An 18,004-nucleotide genomic window follows, 5' to 3' on the forward strand; every position below is an offset into this window, starting at 1 on the left:
TAGACTCACTTAGTTACCAGGGACAAAGCAATTACGATTATCTATGAAGAATGCTCAAATGACACAAGTGGCTAATCAGCTATGAAATAGACAGTTGAAACTTGAAAAACATTTTGGGAACAGGTAACTGTTAGATTAAAAACATTTCTAAATGCTAAATGGCTTTTCGCCATTTTGATGTGGAAAAAAAACTTCAAAAGTTGACAAGTTGATACCTTACTTATGCATCAAAGCATCGCTATTCATAATTTGCTGGAATAATTGAGCTCGCAAACAATTTGTCACACACAATATCATTAACAACGATTGTTTTTTCAAAAAAGTTTCACTTTTCTCTGTTGCAAAACGAAGCCATGATGACATATACGTTTTGTCAATTATCGATGAATTATGTCTTACTTTTTATAGCCTGTATCCATAAGCGAAATGCTTTCAATTGGTTCTGTGCCTACCAAATACAAAACTGTCTTCTAAACTGTTAACCCGCTATCTATAATTCACTACCACTTTTTCCCTCATGCCCCTACTATTTCCACGGGTGTCCATTGTACTAGATAACCTGTTCCCCAGGGTCTTCTCAGTAATTGGTAATAGTATTAATCACAGCTACTTATACTAGTTATACCCTTCCCAGTGTTACACAAACTCTCGCTGTCAGGCACTTATAATGGGGGGTGGGTAGGACCACAATCTTAGGCCACACCAATTTAATTTCTTGGTTAACGGAATTTAAAAAAAATGCTAGATTGAAAAATCAACAGGAAAACAAAATCTCAGAGGAAAGTTTGTACTTTGGTGCACACAGTTTCAGGGACTGAACAGGGTCAGGTGCAAGTTTTCACCCCAGCCTTCTGTTTTCATGATTTTTGTTGTGCTAAAATTTGAAAAAATTCTGTTAACCAAGAAATTAGATTGGTGAGGCCTTATTCCAAGTTTACTGTTCCAATACAGCGCCTGAGTCACTCACTGATAATACTTCATGAAATGCCTTTGCTGCCTAGTACATCTAAATTACCCACACCCTAGTGCAAAGGAATGCCCGCTGTACTAATTTATAAGTATTGCTCTCCTAATCGGGAACCAATCAGCACTCAGGCAGCTGTACACCTAATAGGGCGTAATTAATAGGCTGATGATTGAGTGTTTACTCACTAATGCCCGCTGGTTAGTGATTAGGTTGTGGGGGGCAACCCACTGGGGTCTGGGGCTGTTAGACTCAAATGGCCACAATAGATTATAGCTTAGGGACATGAGTGCATTATAATGTAAGTCACAAAGCATCATATTAACGCGGTAACTTAAAACGTTTTAAAGTTTTGAATTGTGGTGTAGCAGGAAGACGAATAATGGCCATTTTGGCAATGATCATGAATAATAAGAGTTCTTTCAACATAAGTCCTCAATTTGCATGGCAACTCAAAGATCTGCTGGAAATATGCATTAAGTGGCGGAGTGAGTGTAAATTATGTTTGATGATGTGTTCAGATTTGGAATTTGATCAGCAACAGTTATTACCATTCTGTTTCTTTGGGTGTCCTGTTTGTAATTGGTTGGTTGCAAATGTCTGTTTCATGTCAAACGACAGGTCTTAAATGTTTTTGTAATTGTTGTCAGTTGTTGCCATGGTTACAGTGCTTACTTCTAGACGTGATCTTTCTGTAGTTTCATTTGACAAAGTTGTTATTAGTAGTTTATTAGTATATTTCATGACATTATGATTGTAGAGTGTTTTTTGTTGTTGTTCTAACAGGTTGTTTTCTTGTCATTTCAGAGCCATAGTCCTCTGAAGGAAAATGATGTAAGTAGCTGTTTGCAACACAGAATTTTGTTCTGTACATTTTAAACACTTTATTTAACACTTGAATAGTAAGTTTTTGAAAAAAAATTGAAATACCTGGTACCTAAAATCTTACTGAAGAACTAATTAGTAGATTAAGTAGAAAGAAAAATGCTGATCAAAAGTCTTAGGGCTGCAAAATATGTTTTACATTACATGAAGTCTGTGAAAGAATATTGAAATTCATGATACCTAAAATCTTTTTTTTTTTTAATCTTCAAATTTTTAAGTTTTTTTTATTGCATTTCACAAAAGGAACAACACATAATAGAAAACAAGAAAAAAACAAAGTACAGGAATGGATCCAAAACAATAAGTAAAGGTGGAACAGAAATGAGCTATAAGTAATATCCATAAAGTATCATTGGCAAATAAATATAACAAAATCAATAAGATCAACCAAAGATTACAGAACATTGAAATCAAACAGAACTTATGTTGACAAATGGAATATGAAAAGTCCATATCACTGACTGAAGTGTAGTATATTGAGTAGAAAGAACGACACTGCTCAAAAATCTTTAGGCTGCAAAATAGGATATTTTCCATTACATCAATTTCAGTATCACTTCTACTGCTAACTTTTCCCTACTTTGGCGTGTCTAGGTAAGAAGAGGCGACACGCCACAGTTCTTCGACATCTCCAAGAGAGCGTGGCTTCACGATCGCCCGCCGCAGTCTCCACCCCGAACTCCACCCCCTCCACAAAGAATCAGAACGCCTGTCAGGTGGGTGCAGTACCGACTTATTCCATTAGGTGGTGCTCCTAATGTAGGCCATCCCGCGTAACAGCTTAGATCCCATTTACTGCAGTGCAGAATCTGGTCAATAGAGGGTGTTTCCATCACAGTACATGCAGCATGTACAGTTTCTGTGGGAAAGAAGATTATATGTTATACCTTGGATGGTCAATAGAGGGCGCTGCATCATTATGGAGACTATCTGAAATTAAAGTTGCTCCTATAGATATGTAAATAGAGCAGAGCGCTATCTATATAACACAAAAAAACTTGAAAAGACCTCTTTTTTATCTGGCATATACATTTTGTATTCCATAATATCCCTTAAAATGGTACGTTGTAAAAAATGCATAATCCTGATAATTAAGAAGATCACAGGTTACAGTAATAGAATAGCAAAATCTGACCAGCTTTACCTTTTGTTTTTGTCCTAGGATTGTGAGAACGCCATCAAATGTATCCGCCAAAGCCGGCAGCGGGGAGCCCAGTAATGTGGAGATGTCTCCACCTCCATCCCTGCCTCCTGAGGAGATTCCTGTGGAGGAGGAAGAGGAGGAGGAGGAGGGAGACTGGCAGGAGCAGATTGGTAAAGATGATGTCATGTTTTCCTCTTTTTGTGCTAGATTCATCATTTGTCGTGTGGCATTGAAAGGCCGAGACTAGGCTAGCTGACATGAGACTGAGAGGGGTTGATTCCTGGAATTACTGGCAAAATTTTACACTCATCCTCACACCAAGACAGATAGATTTTGATTCCTGGCATTTCTGGCTAGACGTTGTGTCACTCCACTGATGTAAAAATGGGTACCTGACTTCGGTTGGGAGGTAAAAGGCGGCGAAATGAAAGTGATGGGCTCCACCTTCCAATATCGTACCCTAGACTCAGTAGATAACAACCCACTGCCCCTACGGCCTCAAGAAGGCTACAAGACTTAACCTTTACCATTATTTGTCTCCTATTCCATACTGTTAACTTGACACCTACATGTAATTCCTGTATTAAGATGGGTCATATTTTAAATAGTGCCTTAAGTTTTTTAAAGAAAATGTCTTTGTGTATTTTGCCATGCATGCTGCAGATGAAAAAAAGGAACAGAAAGGTTTGTTCTCCCTTCTGCCAACTGAGAAAGATGTAGAATTCCTCTTTCCTTTTTTAAAGAACAAAAACAGGAGTCTTCTTCAAAACTTTTTGTGTAAGCATTCCTTGCAGAGAATATGAATTCAAGCACTTTTGTGGTAAAAAAAATCACCTTCCAACATCACAGTTGTACGTGTGAATTCCACCATTTTACTTTAAATTATTGAGTAAAAAACTATATGTTTAATAATTTTTGTCCGTTAAGCACGTAATAACCATAGTTACTTTTTATCTTGTTTACAGAAGTGTCAGTGCAGATGAAGGAGCCAGAGCCACCGCCCCCCTCCCCAACCCCAGAACCTCCAGAGGAGCCAGAACTTGCCTGGGATGAGGAGGAGAAAGAGGAGGAGGAGCAACCAAAGGTCAGGCTTCAGGACTTATGAATAATTCAGCAAGTCAAAGGCAAATGGTTGCATGGTGGTTTTGTGGTTAAGGTTTTTGACTTATTAGAATATAAAGGTTCTGTGTTTGAATCCTACTAGGCCCCGATGTTGTTCTCTTGGGAAAGGCACTTTATACCTGTTTCTTCACTCGACTCATGTGAGACTGAGGTTTGGTTAGGGACGTTCTCTTGGATGCGATGTAATGCCAGAGGTCCAACGTTTGAGAATGTTAAAGCTCCCACCACACTTATTGAAAAGAGTAGGGGTCCTTCCAGGTTTGAGTGAATCAACCCTTATGCAGCTTGTACAAAACTGGTGTGTAATGCCTAATGGCAGTTTACCGGTTATGAAAAAAAAAGAAACAAGCAAAAAAATGTAACAAAGCACACAACCAAAAACCATCTGATTGCAATCAATCAATTCAAAAAAATTCAAAACAAACAAGGGAACAGAAAACTTAACCTCTTCAACACTTCACAGTTGAGGTAAAAAGTAAAAGTGTTTTATCTAGGTCAAACTGACCTGACCTGGTCAGGCATGAAATATTAAAACACTTGTTGCTCATCAAATATACGTAGAGAGCAAAATGGGAAGATTTTATTTTTTTTCTCATGAAATATGCATAGAAATTCATCGAAAGGGAATGATTTTAGAGAAATGAAAAAAGTAGAAAACTGTTCACCTTGTGAGGTTACCTTAGTAACCTGATACACATTCTTTGTTGCTATAATCCTTTCTTCAAAGTGCTGTGATAACAAAAATGATAAAGTTAAATGGTGTTGGATTAAGACTTTAAATGATGAGTAACAAGATATTTTACTTCTGTGCCCATATCTGTCCTTTCATGCATTGTCCCTAATGGCATGATCTGATGAACTGTTATTTTAGATTATTGATTACATAAAGGACCATAATGGCATACAATCGAACAAAGGGATACTACATGATAAATTTGTATGAACCACAAAGGCAAAAACACTTACTATCCTGCGTTCAAATCCCCAAATCCCCAAAGTTTCAATAATTGATGACGTCGTGTGCTAGTGTTTGTTTATGTGGTTGCCGCACACACACACACTGGGTGGCACTAGTATTTACAAGGGCTATAGTCGCACAGTGTTCCCTTCAAAGATCTAGAGTAGCTTCCATTCATGGTTTTCTGTTCTTTAGCTCTGAAGTGGTGAATTGTGTTGATGGAACATAAGCGCTGTGTCGAGGCTTTAACCTCAAAATTTGGTCTGCATTGTTTAGCTGTTACTATTTATTGCATCGTTGCCATACCAGTGGGCTAAACCGACTTCTGTCAAAGGCCCTTGATGTAATTGTTGAGAAATAGTATCTCTGTATTGTGTACTGGACAAAGATCAATAGTATAGTGTGAATTCCCTAAGTGAATCCTTCAGGCTTATTTTAGAATTACTCTGAAGTAGGGCACCATTGTTGTTTCGTGGTTATTAATTCATCGTCACCAAACAACCAAGCCAAACTGACTTCTACCAAGAGCTCTTGAAAGGGTTGAAATTTCTTATAGTGATGGCCGGTTCAATAGCAGCAAGGAATTTGTGTGTGCCTCCGAAAAGACGAAGGACAGTCATGAAAAAGAGGAAAGTGTTGTCTGGACAAAGTGTTAAACATGTCGCGGGAGACGTATCCGTTCGGAAGATCATTGTCAACCTTAACTTCAGGGTGTACGAGGTAAATAATGTTCTTTCTTTACTCTGTTGTCTGGTAACTCTCATAACATTGCAAGATACATGAAGCTAGCCACGCCATTGCAAGTGAAGTATTACAATGGTTCAACATGGAGAAATGTCAAAGCCTTATAGTTCAATGCAATGTCAAGACATTTATCTTTTAGATTAATTTAGATGTTGTATGTTCTGTGATCATAAAAAGGTGTATGCGATTACATGTATTGTCACTGCTGGCGATAGTGTGATAAATTGTGAATATTATAGAAGAAATATGCTGTCTTGTCTATGGAAATCAGAATGTGACGACTCCAACTCACAAGTTGATATTTATATGCTGGTGGATAAAAAGTCTTTTTCGTCTGCAATTCAATACGGAACATCTATTCTGAATTTAGACTTAAAACAAACAACAGATGCTAGGAGATTGATACAATTGCTGTGAATCTTCTATGTAAGATTTTATCACTGAAAATTTAGTCCCAAAATTTAGATTAATTTCTAATTGGCAATTGCCTTCTTCTTGTCTGGACTCAGTTTTGTACTCTACTGTAAAAAGATACCAGACAATTCCACACCACACGTAACCACCTGCTTATAAGAATAGTCCCTCTCGTAACATGTTTACATCTGCAATCACCTGATGACAATGGTTACAAAGTGTCCTTTGTCTCAAAACCTGACGACCAAACAGAAGCATCAAAGGTTTTCTATCACCAAGGTATAGATTCAGAGATTAAGACCATTTTAGTATTAAGTGACGACTACACGAGCCTCTCAATTAAAGCAACAGTATGTCCTCTCCCAAATAGACCCCCTGAGTTGAAAATTGAGCCCGTTGGTAAAGAAACAACATGATGCCAGATGGGTACAGTATCTTTGATAACAAACATTTCCTTTTCAACGCAAACTGTCCATGAAACGGTTCTTGGCTGAGTAAACACTGAGTCCTGGCTTAGCTGAAGAGAGCTTTGTGTGGATGGTTGTGAGAACATCTATCAGAAAGCTCCTTTTTCATACATTTTGGGTGATTTTCTAGGTTTAATCAAGGAGGTTTTATCTAGAAGTCTGATTTGTGGCCTGAGGTACTAGTGGGTAATTTGCATAGAATGACTGTTTTGGTACATTTACATTGTTTATTAAGTGTCTGTATACAACTGTGTCATTTGGGTAAGAGTAAATGTTGACGTTGAAAAGGGACATTTTGAAACCTGGCCATACAAGTTTGCCTTTTATATGGTGATGGAATTATGCAGAGAGAAGATTATAGTATTAAAGGTGGGAAGTATCCCAACAATGTTTTTGTTTGTTTGTTTGAGGACTTAGTAACACTAACATGTTCTGTTAACTTTCCTTGTTCTACAGCCACCATCGCCACCTCCTACGCCTCCGAGGGAGCCGACACCCCCTCCACGAGAGCCCACACCTCCTCCACGAGAGGCAACACCCCCTCCACGAGAACCCACACCCCCTCCAAGAGAACCCACACCCCCTCCTAGAGAACCCACACCCCCTCCTAGAGAACCTACACCCCCTCCAGAGCCGGAGAAAGAGCCGACACCACCCCCATCCCCGCCTCCTGTGGAAAAGACCCCCACCCCTCCACCACCGCTCCCACCCCCTGAAGTGGAAGAGGAGCCAGTAGAAGTTGCCCCACCCCTAGTGGAGGAAGAACCCCCACCCCCCACGCCCTCACCTGAACCCGTTGTAGAGGAACCACCACCTGAGGTATGGTAAAGTGTGTAAATGTTAGACAAAATGAAAGGTAGAAACTACAATGTACATATTTATTTTTTATTAAAAACAAGTACTGTAATTCTTGTTTCTTTCACTGTATTTTTATGTGAACTTATCATCACCATAAAAAAATACTCTGTTCTTATTATTTATGATTCCTTCACACATCTGTTCTGTAAATCACTTGCCACCACCGTGAAGTTAAAGTTCAGTGAAAATGTCCATTTTCCTTACACCGTGAAATTTTGCTACCGTGAAGGTTAAGTTAATTATAGTATCACATGTACAAGAAAACAGGTGGTTGTTTGGGCACAGTTTATAGTAGAGCATCACAGCTTTTCCACCAGTTGTCTATTATCCTAATCATAGTTACTGCAACTACACTGTTGCAACATAACATAACTTTCCAGGAACCTTGTTAAAGACACTTAGAAAGCACAGGCTATTGTTGTCAAGTTTATTATAAGTATTGTAAGCAAAAGAATTTTAGACAGAGTAAAAATAAGTCACCTTCTTCTGGTGTTTCCCATTCAGGTTGAAGAGCCACCTACTATGGAAGAAGAAGAGGCAGAACCTGAACCAGAACCTGAACCTGAACCAGTAGAAGTGAAGGAAGTGAAGATAGAAGAAGTGGAGGTTGTGGAACCACCCAGAACACCAGCTGAGAAAAGGTAACTCTGATATACAACTTCAAGACATTCCATTTGTTGTATGGCTGTCTCTATGACCCGTCCCTCCTTTTAGCTCTAAAACATATGACTTACGATTAATACTTAAATTCACCACCAACTTCTGAAGAGAGCAAAAATGCAAATTGAAGTTTCTCAGTATCAGGCCAGGGTGTCTAGTGTAGCACAAAATTTGAAGGTACATTCACGAAAATGAAAAAGTGTTAACTGGTAACACCTCTAGTGTAAAAGGTTCATGAACACAGAACAGTACGTAGTATGCATGTACATGACATATTTCTGACTCAAATATTTCAAATAAGAAATGTATCCAAATTTCATTCATCAAAACCTGACCATTTTTTGGCAACTACAGATTGAGGGCTGTGAGTTCTAGAGTATAAAAAAAGTAGGAGGTTAGGAAAGCCCCTGTTAGCTGTAATTTGTTGGTCCTGCCAACTATGAGGCTTGCTATCAACTGGAGGTCACAGGTCATCTTAAGGTAACTGTTAGAGCACTGATACAGCCACAACAAGCATGGGTTCAATATTGACTCTGTAGTGTTGGTCTATCCATCAATCTGTATGTTTGTACCTTTAGACCATAGGCTGAAGACTGCTGCACTCAAAAACAGCGCGTTGAAGTTACAGAGATGCTTTCAGTCTTAATAATAATCAAAACGCTTTGATTTTATTTTGTTCTTCATTTCAAAGCCAGTTTGCGTACGGTCAAAACTGCCACTTGGGGGACCGAGAAAATCTGATCTGTGAGGACAGGTGGTCACTATAGACAGGATTATTGAGGCCTGTGTCAATGTGAAAAATTATCTAAGGGACCACCAAAAAGTGGTCACATTGGCTAGGTGGTGCTTATGAAGAGGTGATAACTTGTACAGGGTTGACTGTATGTGTACCTACTACCTTCAGCACACTTCTATTGGCCAGGGGTCCCTCATCTCACCAATCAATTCTAGTCTGAAATGTTTATGAAGGAAGCTTGCATGGTTGTGCTCTAGCCTTACTGGGCAATAGTTCTTTTGACACATCTTGAAATTGACACTGATATATGTTACTGTATTGCCCCAAATTGCCACCTTTGGAAATGATAAATGCCCTCAATTGTATCAGATTAGTCTACATTAGGGGTATTAAACCTCAGTTGATTTACCGGTAGTGTGAAATGTGGTCCCTTATCAATCCTAGATAAACAATGGGAGAAATCCTAGTCGCAAATTTTCTGTGGGAAACAAAGTTGCTCCCTTGCTTGACCTTTGATCTTCATCCGCGAAAAACATGGTCGCTAATCGCCTAATCCAAAGGTAAATGACACAGCGTCATGTTTACTCGGCGTATTGACCCGACCGTTTATTCTCCCATCCCCTGTCTTATTCACACTGACAGCTGACTGCTGTATGGCTTGTTTGTGTTGCCTAGCAACTGTCACGTGACCTCCGCAACACCATGAATCATACCCTTGGCTTCTTCAAACAAAAATCTACAAAATATCGTCAGCCACACATTTCAATTATGATCTTATACATGTAACTAAGAAACATTTTGGTATCTTGAGTATCTTGAGTGAATATTTCGTGCAGCATGTTTTTGCCATTTGAAAAATGGAGGGTTTATGCAAGCATTAATTTCCGTTTCACAAGCCGTTAAACAAGGAAGACAGTTAGTGAAAGGGTGATCAATAGTAGATTTGAGTCGTTCTGACAGCCCGTTGTGTGGGCTCTATGTACATGTACCTTGGTTACTATGTAAACTTCAGTCGTGGTTAGCCAGACTATTCATCTAACAATCTGTACAACAATAAACCCTGGGTGGTAAAGTCTGTAGGGAGTAAGACAAATTCAAAGGACTTTTTCTGCGCTGTAAAGGTGCAGGAATTGGCTGGAAGTGGTGTTCAGGTGTTCGGTCTCTCCTAACAGACGGAAAGGACACAAGAATTCAAGTATAGTTAGACCTATGTGTTGCTATTTTGGAGAAAACGGTAACTCATCTTGTAGCAAGCTGTGGAGAAGAATTGCTACAGTAACGGTAGCCTGGTCAGGGTCAAATTCAGAGAATTGGAACATTTGAAGATCGGTTTCAAGTTACTTCAGAATCTGTAAGGTTTTCAGTCTCAAGGAAACAGGATGAGTGAGGAGGAAGAAGTTGAAAGGTAAGGTGTTAAGATTTGGAATAAGAACTTGTTTAACTATGTATGGCAGGCTTTTTGCGTACAAATATACAAGTACGGAAATGAAGAAGCAGCCATTATCATCATACAAGTACGATGTACTTGTGTTCAGTCTTTCATGTCATGCAGGATCGCTTGTTAACCAACAAAACAGAAAGAGTTGCTCATGTTATAGACTGGTTCTCCTCTAAAATCGTTTTTGAAAAGTACAATTTGTAGTCATGTCGTAATTTTTTATATCAAATGCGAGGGGACAAAATCCTCTAGCAACCAACATCTTTGATGTCGTTCAGTGAATGAACTTGGCTTTTGTTGTTGATAAGCTCAGTGCATATTTAAACATATAAGCCTTGGCTATTAGGGCTTAACGTTAATCAAATTGTGAAGAAAATTTAAGTCTTTGCAAGTCTATAAAGGTCTTGAATAGTATAGTGTGGTCAGAATTTTAAGATTTCTGGTACATGTACATTTGTTACTACATGTACTAAGCTTTACGTGCGAACTTGCATCATTAGTGATGCAACATTCAATGGCAAGTCAGCGAGAAGCTTTACAGCGGGTCATTAGAAAACATTACAACTGTGATGATTGATTTGATCACAAGGTATGCCCAAAGGCTTTCAGCTCTCCAGCTACAAGATAAGGAATAGCGATCAGAAAATCTGGCATTGCTTTTAAATCTTCCAAATATTGCTAGCATTGCTCTGTAATTTTCACTTACTATAGTACTATATCCTTGAAGCAGGGCTGTCTCCAGCTTAAAACTTTTTCTGTCCCACACATTAATATTGTTTGGGAGCCCATGTTGTTGACTTTCGTTGTTAAATCTGTCATTTTAAACTTACAAAAATACATTTTATCAGTTTTATGTAATGAAGTCGTTATGTTTGGACGGATGGGGTAAATCTTTACATCCCAACAAGCATATTTCTGTCTCAGGACATGGGGTCTGGAGACAGCCTTGGTTTGAAATGAGGCAAGTACAGTACATAAGCTACCAATAGCCAAGCACATTAGTCCATATTCTAGTGACCACAGTGATTTGATACATGCCAACATGTCCCAAAACGTTTAACAACAGATATCACAAAGGTAGGACTCACCTTACCAGTAACATACCAACTAGGTGGGCTTTCTTGTCTAGGTTGTCCAAAAATGTCGATGTTGAGTCAACACCTCAAAAATGAGGTTTACATAGCACAAGAAATGGAGCATGGCATGTACATGTAAACCCCTTTCACCAAGCAACGGACACACCCGTGGCAAAATAACAAGACAGAAGCTGTGATCATGTCACCGTTACACATGCTCCTGAAATCGACTATTCTCTGTTTGTGTGTACTAATTTGTTGCCATATCTCGCTGCTGTGTTTCTCGGCGTGCTTCAATGGGAAGTAGGATCCGACATGTTAGGTTCATGTAAGTTTTGCCAGTGTAAGCACCCTAAAGCTAGTGGGAGAAGTCCTTGTCACCTGCCTCTGAAATGTAGTACGTAACACTTATCTTCTTGGATATCAGGTATACAGGCTTTTCATTTGATGTTATCTGTACCATGTTGGATTACAGTGTTCGTCTGTTAACCAGACGAAGATGCTACTGCTTGATCCAATTATCCGCCAAAAGGGTCGCCGATTGGTTCAAATTATGATTGTTACGATGTCAATGAAAAGCCTCTATAGCATGGGAAAGTATTCACCTATTCCAATTATAAGGACACCTGTTTGAGCATGCTTTCTTTCATTTTGTTAGATTAATTGCTTGTAGGAATGGTAATTTTACTAACGAGTACCATAATGGTACCAATTAAGGCTTATTATACTTATAGCTTCACATTCACATTTTAATGGCATTTACCTGTACTGCACTGTGGTCTGTTCTGTATTGCCAGGTGACATGAGGGTAATGTTTCCTGGGTGCGAAGATGGAGCAGTGTGAAGTTGTAAGCTTGTAAACAAAATCATCCACAGCTTTAACCTTCTCCCTGCTGCCTAACCCTGTTTCCAATGGAAATTCTGTGGCAAAGGGCTACAGCAGCATGGAGAAGGTTAAGATATACCGGTAGGTACATTGTAGACACAGGCATACTGGTAGATATTTTCAGATTAGTACTATCAAGACGGTGAAAATTACATGTAACTTGTAGATTTATTATTGGAATTCCATTTCTCCACTGACTGTTTTTTCCTTCCCTTCTTCCACAGTGATGAGGAGATGGAAGAACCGGCAACAGAAGCTCCTCCCGAAGAGGAAGACGGCAAGAAAGGGAGGAAGAAGTCAGCTAAGGGGAAGAAGAAGAAGAAAAGGAAAGCCCCGCCCAAAGTGGAGAAGACACCAGTTCCTGCTTTAATGATGGATCCTTCGGTCAGTTAAGTTCATCATCAACCCTAGAGGTGTAATGTTAGATCAAGGAGGTTTTAGAATATCAAGTGAGATTTAGATTTTAAACCTCCTTAGTTTGATTGGACCAGTTTGTCTCCAGGACTGGTCCCTCCATCCCAGGACAGAAATTTGTAAGTTTGATGGACAAAAATTTCACCCAGTCTGTCAAAAAAACCCTGAACTTCATCACATGAAACTGATGAAAATGTCTTGTTGTAAGTCTAAAATGACAGACTTAACAATGAAAAAAATTTAGAGCTGGAGACAGTCTTGGATTGACCATACTGAAACAAATGCATTTGGAAAAGCTTTTGATTCACATGCAAATTTGCCTGTCTTTTGAGATTTTCTTTAAGACCGAGGCAATAAACATTATTCTGAATGACGTGAAAACAAGGTCTGCCTTGCTGACTGATGTCAGATACTTAATGCTCCTTGAGTTGTTTTCTGGACCTGGAGGGAAAGCTTACATGCCATGTTTTCTTTCTTGGGAAAACACTTAAAACCTAAACCTCTAAGAGTCACTCAGAAGACACATGGAGTGCATTTGAAGGTTGAGCAAGCCTAGTAAACATCAAACATCATTTCAAAACAAATCATCATTGGTTTCTTTAAGTAGATTGAAAAATGTCAATTTTTAAAAATTTGTCTGCCCATCATGATTAGATTACTGTAAATGTTGAAACTTTAGTGGTGGTTTAATGTTCACGGTTTTAAAACCACAGCAAAATGCGTGTTCTGTCTTCTGCTTGCCTACCCCCTTGTTCCAACTGCATACTAAAAACCATTGTGAACACTCCATTTTCTCCCTTTCACGAAATTAAATCCTTGCAAACTTAAAGGCACTGATGTACAGTATCACACACTTTTATGCAAATACGTAACCTACTATATTTTCTGTCAAACTGTCAAGGTTGCAAGACAGATTAAGTCTCCCAAGATTTTGTGACGACAGTCCTTTAAGTGCCTCACTGCACCAGCTTTCCTTGTTGTTTGTTCATTACGGAATAACAAAACCGCATCTTGTGATTACTCAGCTGACCCTCTCGACAGCTCGGTCCGTAAACGTATCCCTCTCGAGAGTGCGCGACTGTTGTCCCCGCTGACCACTACACAGTGCATTAACCATGTCATCTAAAGCACTTAAGGCCAACTGAAAGAACCATCCAGTGGCACTCCCATATGTTCATGTGTCAAATGTCTGAAACCAGGAGGTTGTGTAGCCAAGGGCAGAACAGTTGGTTGGAAAACTTGTCTATGATGTTTTTATAGAAGCTCATTGCCTTTCTAAGCTTCACGTGTATATCGTACAAACAAGGCAATGTAGACACTGGTAGGTTCATGCATTTTCTGTTTGTGTTTTGGTAAGTTTACAAATGTTTTGTATAGACTGTCTTTGGAGAAAGGTTGTGGTGTAAATTATTTTGTATACTGTATGTGCTAGTATGTCACATTAAGCAAAACATAGATATCTCTGTCGTAAGCTTATTCAAGTTTGTGATAGTTTTCCTTTGGTGAACTGTATCGAATGTTTGAAAAACAGTGTTTGGAAAAAGGGTGAGTTTGGTGTTTTAGCCTCTACATGAGGAGACAGGTTAGCTTTTTGCATCAATAATTCAAGGTTCTTTCTGTTCAAACATGGATTCAATTACAGGTAATGTTGCATGGCAAAAACTGACAATCCTGTAAAAGGCTTTAACTGTTCGTAATCAATACTGTGGATATTAGGCAAATAGTAGTGGACAACCTCTGAAGCCAACCGTACACACTCACGCCACATCTTCAGAAAAGACGCTATAACCGCATAGTTCCCGTCTAGAACTTTATTCTAGCCCACACTGACTAGTTTCGCCTTGTGTGTGGCTTTCTCAAGGATCAGAGCTTGAATATTGTGGATATTGTTTATAAATTGTCAAATCTTTCCCACAGGAGATATTAAATATGGAGATGAAAATGAGGAGGAAAAATCTCTTGGAGAACAAGGCGGAGAACGACGCCATCGTTGCGGAGGTGCAGGAGTTCGAGGTGAAGCGACCCAAACAGCAGGCGTGGTTACAGGGCAGACTAGCCCTGTCCAGACAGATCAGCAGGTTTGAGCTGCCCATGGACATGAGGCTACTAGAAGGTTAGTCAGACTCTTCAGATAGTCACATCTTTGTGATTTTTTCTCCGGTGACAGTAAAATATAGGGCTTTGTAATGTACATTACCTCTTTTAGAGTTGCCTGTGTTCGTAAAAAGGTTATATAGACTTTTGCTCTGCTTCAGTATAACAGTACATGTATAAGACTTGTATGGCTTGTGAGCAAAAGCGTAATATTGAGAAAAATTCCATGTACACAATGTTATTTTACTACTCTTCTGGCTACTACATGCATATTGGGGTAAGTGCTGCCAATAGCTTGGTTTGATCTTTTTCTGAATGTACACAGGAGATTGAAAGTAACTTAATACAAATTGTCTGATATGCTTTAGGGATGAGTCCTATCGAGTACTTGTCTAACTACTGCATCGTGAGCAAGAGGAGACAGAACCTGTACAAGCAGTCCTTCTCCAAGGCTGACCGGGACAGGGATGGAGTCATCAATGTTAAGGTAAGAGATGTTTGAATAGAACAGACTTCTTGACTGTATCCTTTAGTTTTTTTTTACAAGCGGCCATTCCTGAGATAGTAATCTAGTTGTGAAATCTATGGGATGGCCCCACACACTGTTGAGCTAAATATGAATGACTAATGTACTGACATTTATTTGACATGTCGTCTGAGTATTGATGACTCAATTTGTCACACTTCTGTGAAGTGGTTTGGTAGTGTCCCACTCCTAGCCAGATATTTTTGACACTGTTCATAATAACTTTCATCAAATAGATTTCATCAGCCTGTAAGCCCATAAATGGAGAGTGAAGAGTACCATTCAAACAAGAAAGTGAAGGACTCAACTGTAAGAATCCACATTGACCCACGTTTATTTTATCATTGATTATCACCCAACGGTTTTAAAGTATTGATATGTATAATCTTTTCTGTTGTGTATTAAATTGTTGTGCATTGATCCCTCAGGAACTAGACAAGGCGCTGAAACAGATCCATGTGGACGGCGTCACTACGGAGCAAGTCCAGAAAATCCTCGACGTCATTCAGGCCACTGACGACACCAAATTTGACGCCAAACTGTTCACTGCTGTCTGTGCCCTGGCTGAGAGGATGTTGTACACATACTTTGTGTAAGTCTTTATTGAGTAGTTTCTTACTTGTGTTGGGAGCACATTGGAATGTTGTATATATAAATGTTTTAGCCGAGACTAACAGGAAAATGGCTAGTGCTGTCCACAGGTGGTCCACTCCACATCTGTATCTGATTATGTATCAATAAAGGAGATAGACCTTAGTTCTGACCAGGCAACCAGAGAGTGCACATTTATACATTCCTACACTTGAATTCTTTAAACTGTGGCAGGCAGCTGCCCACCAGCACTAATCACTTTCTAATGAATCTAATCTGCTTCAAGCCTCTCTGGGTGTAGGGATTAGCTCTCAGTCACTGCTCCTCCCATTATCAATGGACCATGAAATGACTGTAAACAATCCTGGGGGGCTGGTGCAGCTGTGTGTGAATGTTTTCCTCTCCTTCAGTATGAGATGCCTACTCACCTGTAGCAAGGTGTTTTAGAGGGAAAACAGAAACAAGTCTTGTTGACATGTGGGCACATAAGAAAAATACCTGACATCTGCAACCAGTCATGAATATGTGAATAAAGGGGACAGATCACAGAGTCTGTCAGATCAGTACACATATCTCCATTTGTTTCTACACATGTTACATAACCTGGCACTTAAACTCACTGATTACATGAGTGTGATATTACTCTCCAAGCAGACGTTAGGTTCCGGTTTATTTTGTATGTCTTGTAAGGCGTTTTGGCTTTCAATTTTGTCAGGTTTTCTGTTTGTTCCCCAGGTTACCTTTTTGTTTGGACAAGAAGAAAACTTGACGGAAAAGAAAGCCCAAATAAAAACACCTAAAAAGACATCCAGAACAATCCAGAGCCTAATCTCAGCTCGTAGAGTAAATACAGTTGACATCATAAGATCTAACACTTTACTTTTGTTGCCATGTTACAGTACGGAGGACACGGATGACATCATGTACAGTCAGAAGGAGAGAGTGGAGGACGCAGACTTCTGTGCTCTGGAGTGGAAACTACACGGCGTGAAGGTCAACCCTCCCATCAGAAAACTACTACAGATGTTGTAGCTGTTGTTCTCAGAGGAAACATAGATGGTCTTTGAAAAAAAGACTTTGGCAACGTGTGTTGGAAAGTGTGGAGATACTGTTGGAGACAATATTTCCATACACATAAGAAATTATAAAGTAAGCCATGCAAGGAGGGCATATATATATATATATCAGTGTAGGAGGAAAATAAAACTTCAGGATATATCAGACTGAGTGTAGGATGAAAATAAAACTTCAGGATACCAGTAACGGTATAACAGATATTGCCGACATCTTATTGATAAACATGTAATTACTGATCTTGCAATAGGCTGTACTTGATGTTAAGTTTATGTTCTTGAAAGTGTACTTTTGTGTAATTCAAAGAATTATAAGTTAGATGCATTTTTGCTGCTATTAAAGTGCCTTAAGGCAGATTTCTAAGGCCGTTTGTAACATAGAGATGGGCAATGGGTGTTGAGGCAAGCTATGAATCTATATGTAAATACTTGTACAGATGTATAGTATTACATGTATTTTATTACATGATACAGCTTATTCTGCATTTAATGCTGCTTAAACTTTTTGTCAATTTTTTATTCTTACTGCAGTTTCTGGCCAAGGCGTTTATAGTCTTCAGTGCCAAATGTAAGCATTTCTTGTGTATCATATGTCGTATTCTGTGGAAACACTTAAATGTAACAGAATAGAAGCTCATAGTCAGTTTGTGTAGATGCTTTACTTTGACTTCTTGTAATATTCCCAGTAGACTTTGCCTCTTCCAATGATTTTAGGGAACCTCAAAGCATTACAAGCATGAATGATTTTGTAGTGCAATAAACTTGTGGAATGATAAGAAAAGATATGAATATAAAAGTGTCAGAAAAATAGAAAACAAATTTTCTAAATGTGATGTCTATGTGAAATTCTGTTGATCTGTAATCAGATGTTTATATTAAATCTATCATTATACTGAAATATTGCTTGCTGTTCTATTCATTGAAACACTACACATATTCCAACAAAAGATGCAT

General features: G+C 39.0%; 1 protein-coding gene across 1 annotated transcript in view; it reads left to right on the forward strand.

Annotated features, from left to right (window-relative positions):
• Positions 1-17,948, forward strand: part of LOC136448042 (muscle M-line assembly protein unc-89-like) — a 29,851-nt gene extending 11,903 nt beyond the window's left edge. The window contains exons 4-14 of the mRNA XM_066447166.1: positions 1,772-1,798; positions 2,444-2,565; positions 3,012-3,163; positions 3,959-4,077; positions 7,155-7,517; positions 8,061-8,197; positions 12,577-12,736; positions 14,684-14,879; positions 15,229-15,347; positions 15,815-15,978; positions 16,877-17,948. Of these exons, the coding sequence (XP_066303263.1) occupies positions 1,772-1,798; positions 2,444-2,565; positions 3,012-3,163; positions 3,959-4,077; positions 7,155-7,517; positions 8,061-8,197; positions 12,577-12,736; positions 14,684-14,879; positions 15,229-15,347; positions 15,815-15,978; positions 16,877-17,009 (1,692 nt within the window). The 3' untranslated portion in view covers positions 17,010-17,948. The remainder of the gene's footprint in view (positions 1-1,771; positions 1,799-2,443; positions 2,566-3,011; positions 3,164-3,958; positions 4,078-7,154; positions 7,518-8,060; positions 8,198-12,576; positions 12,737-14,683; positions 14,880-15,228; positions 15,348-15,814; positions 15,979-16,876) is intronic.
• Positions 17,949-18,004: the final 56 nt, after the last annotated feature.

This window comes from Branchiostoma lanceolatum, chromosome 1, assembly GCF_035083965.1.
Source record: "Branchiostoma lanceolatum isolate klBraLanc5 chromosome 1, klBraLanc5.hap2, whole genome shotgun sequence".
In the NCBI taxonomy this organism is placed as follows: Eukaryota; Metazoa; Chordata; class Leptocardii; order Amphioxiformes; family Branchiostomatidae; genus Branchiostoma; species Branchiostoma lanceolatum.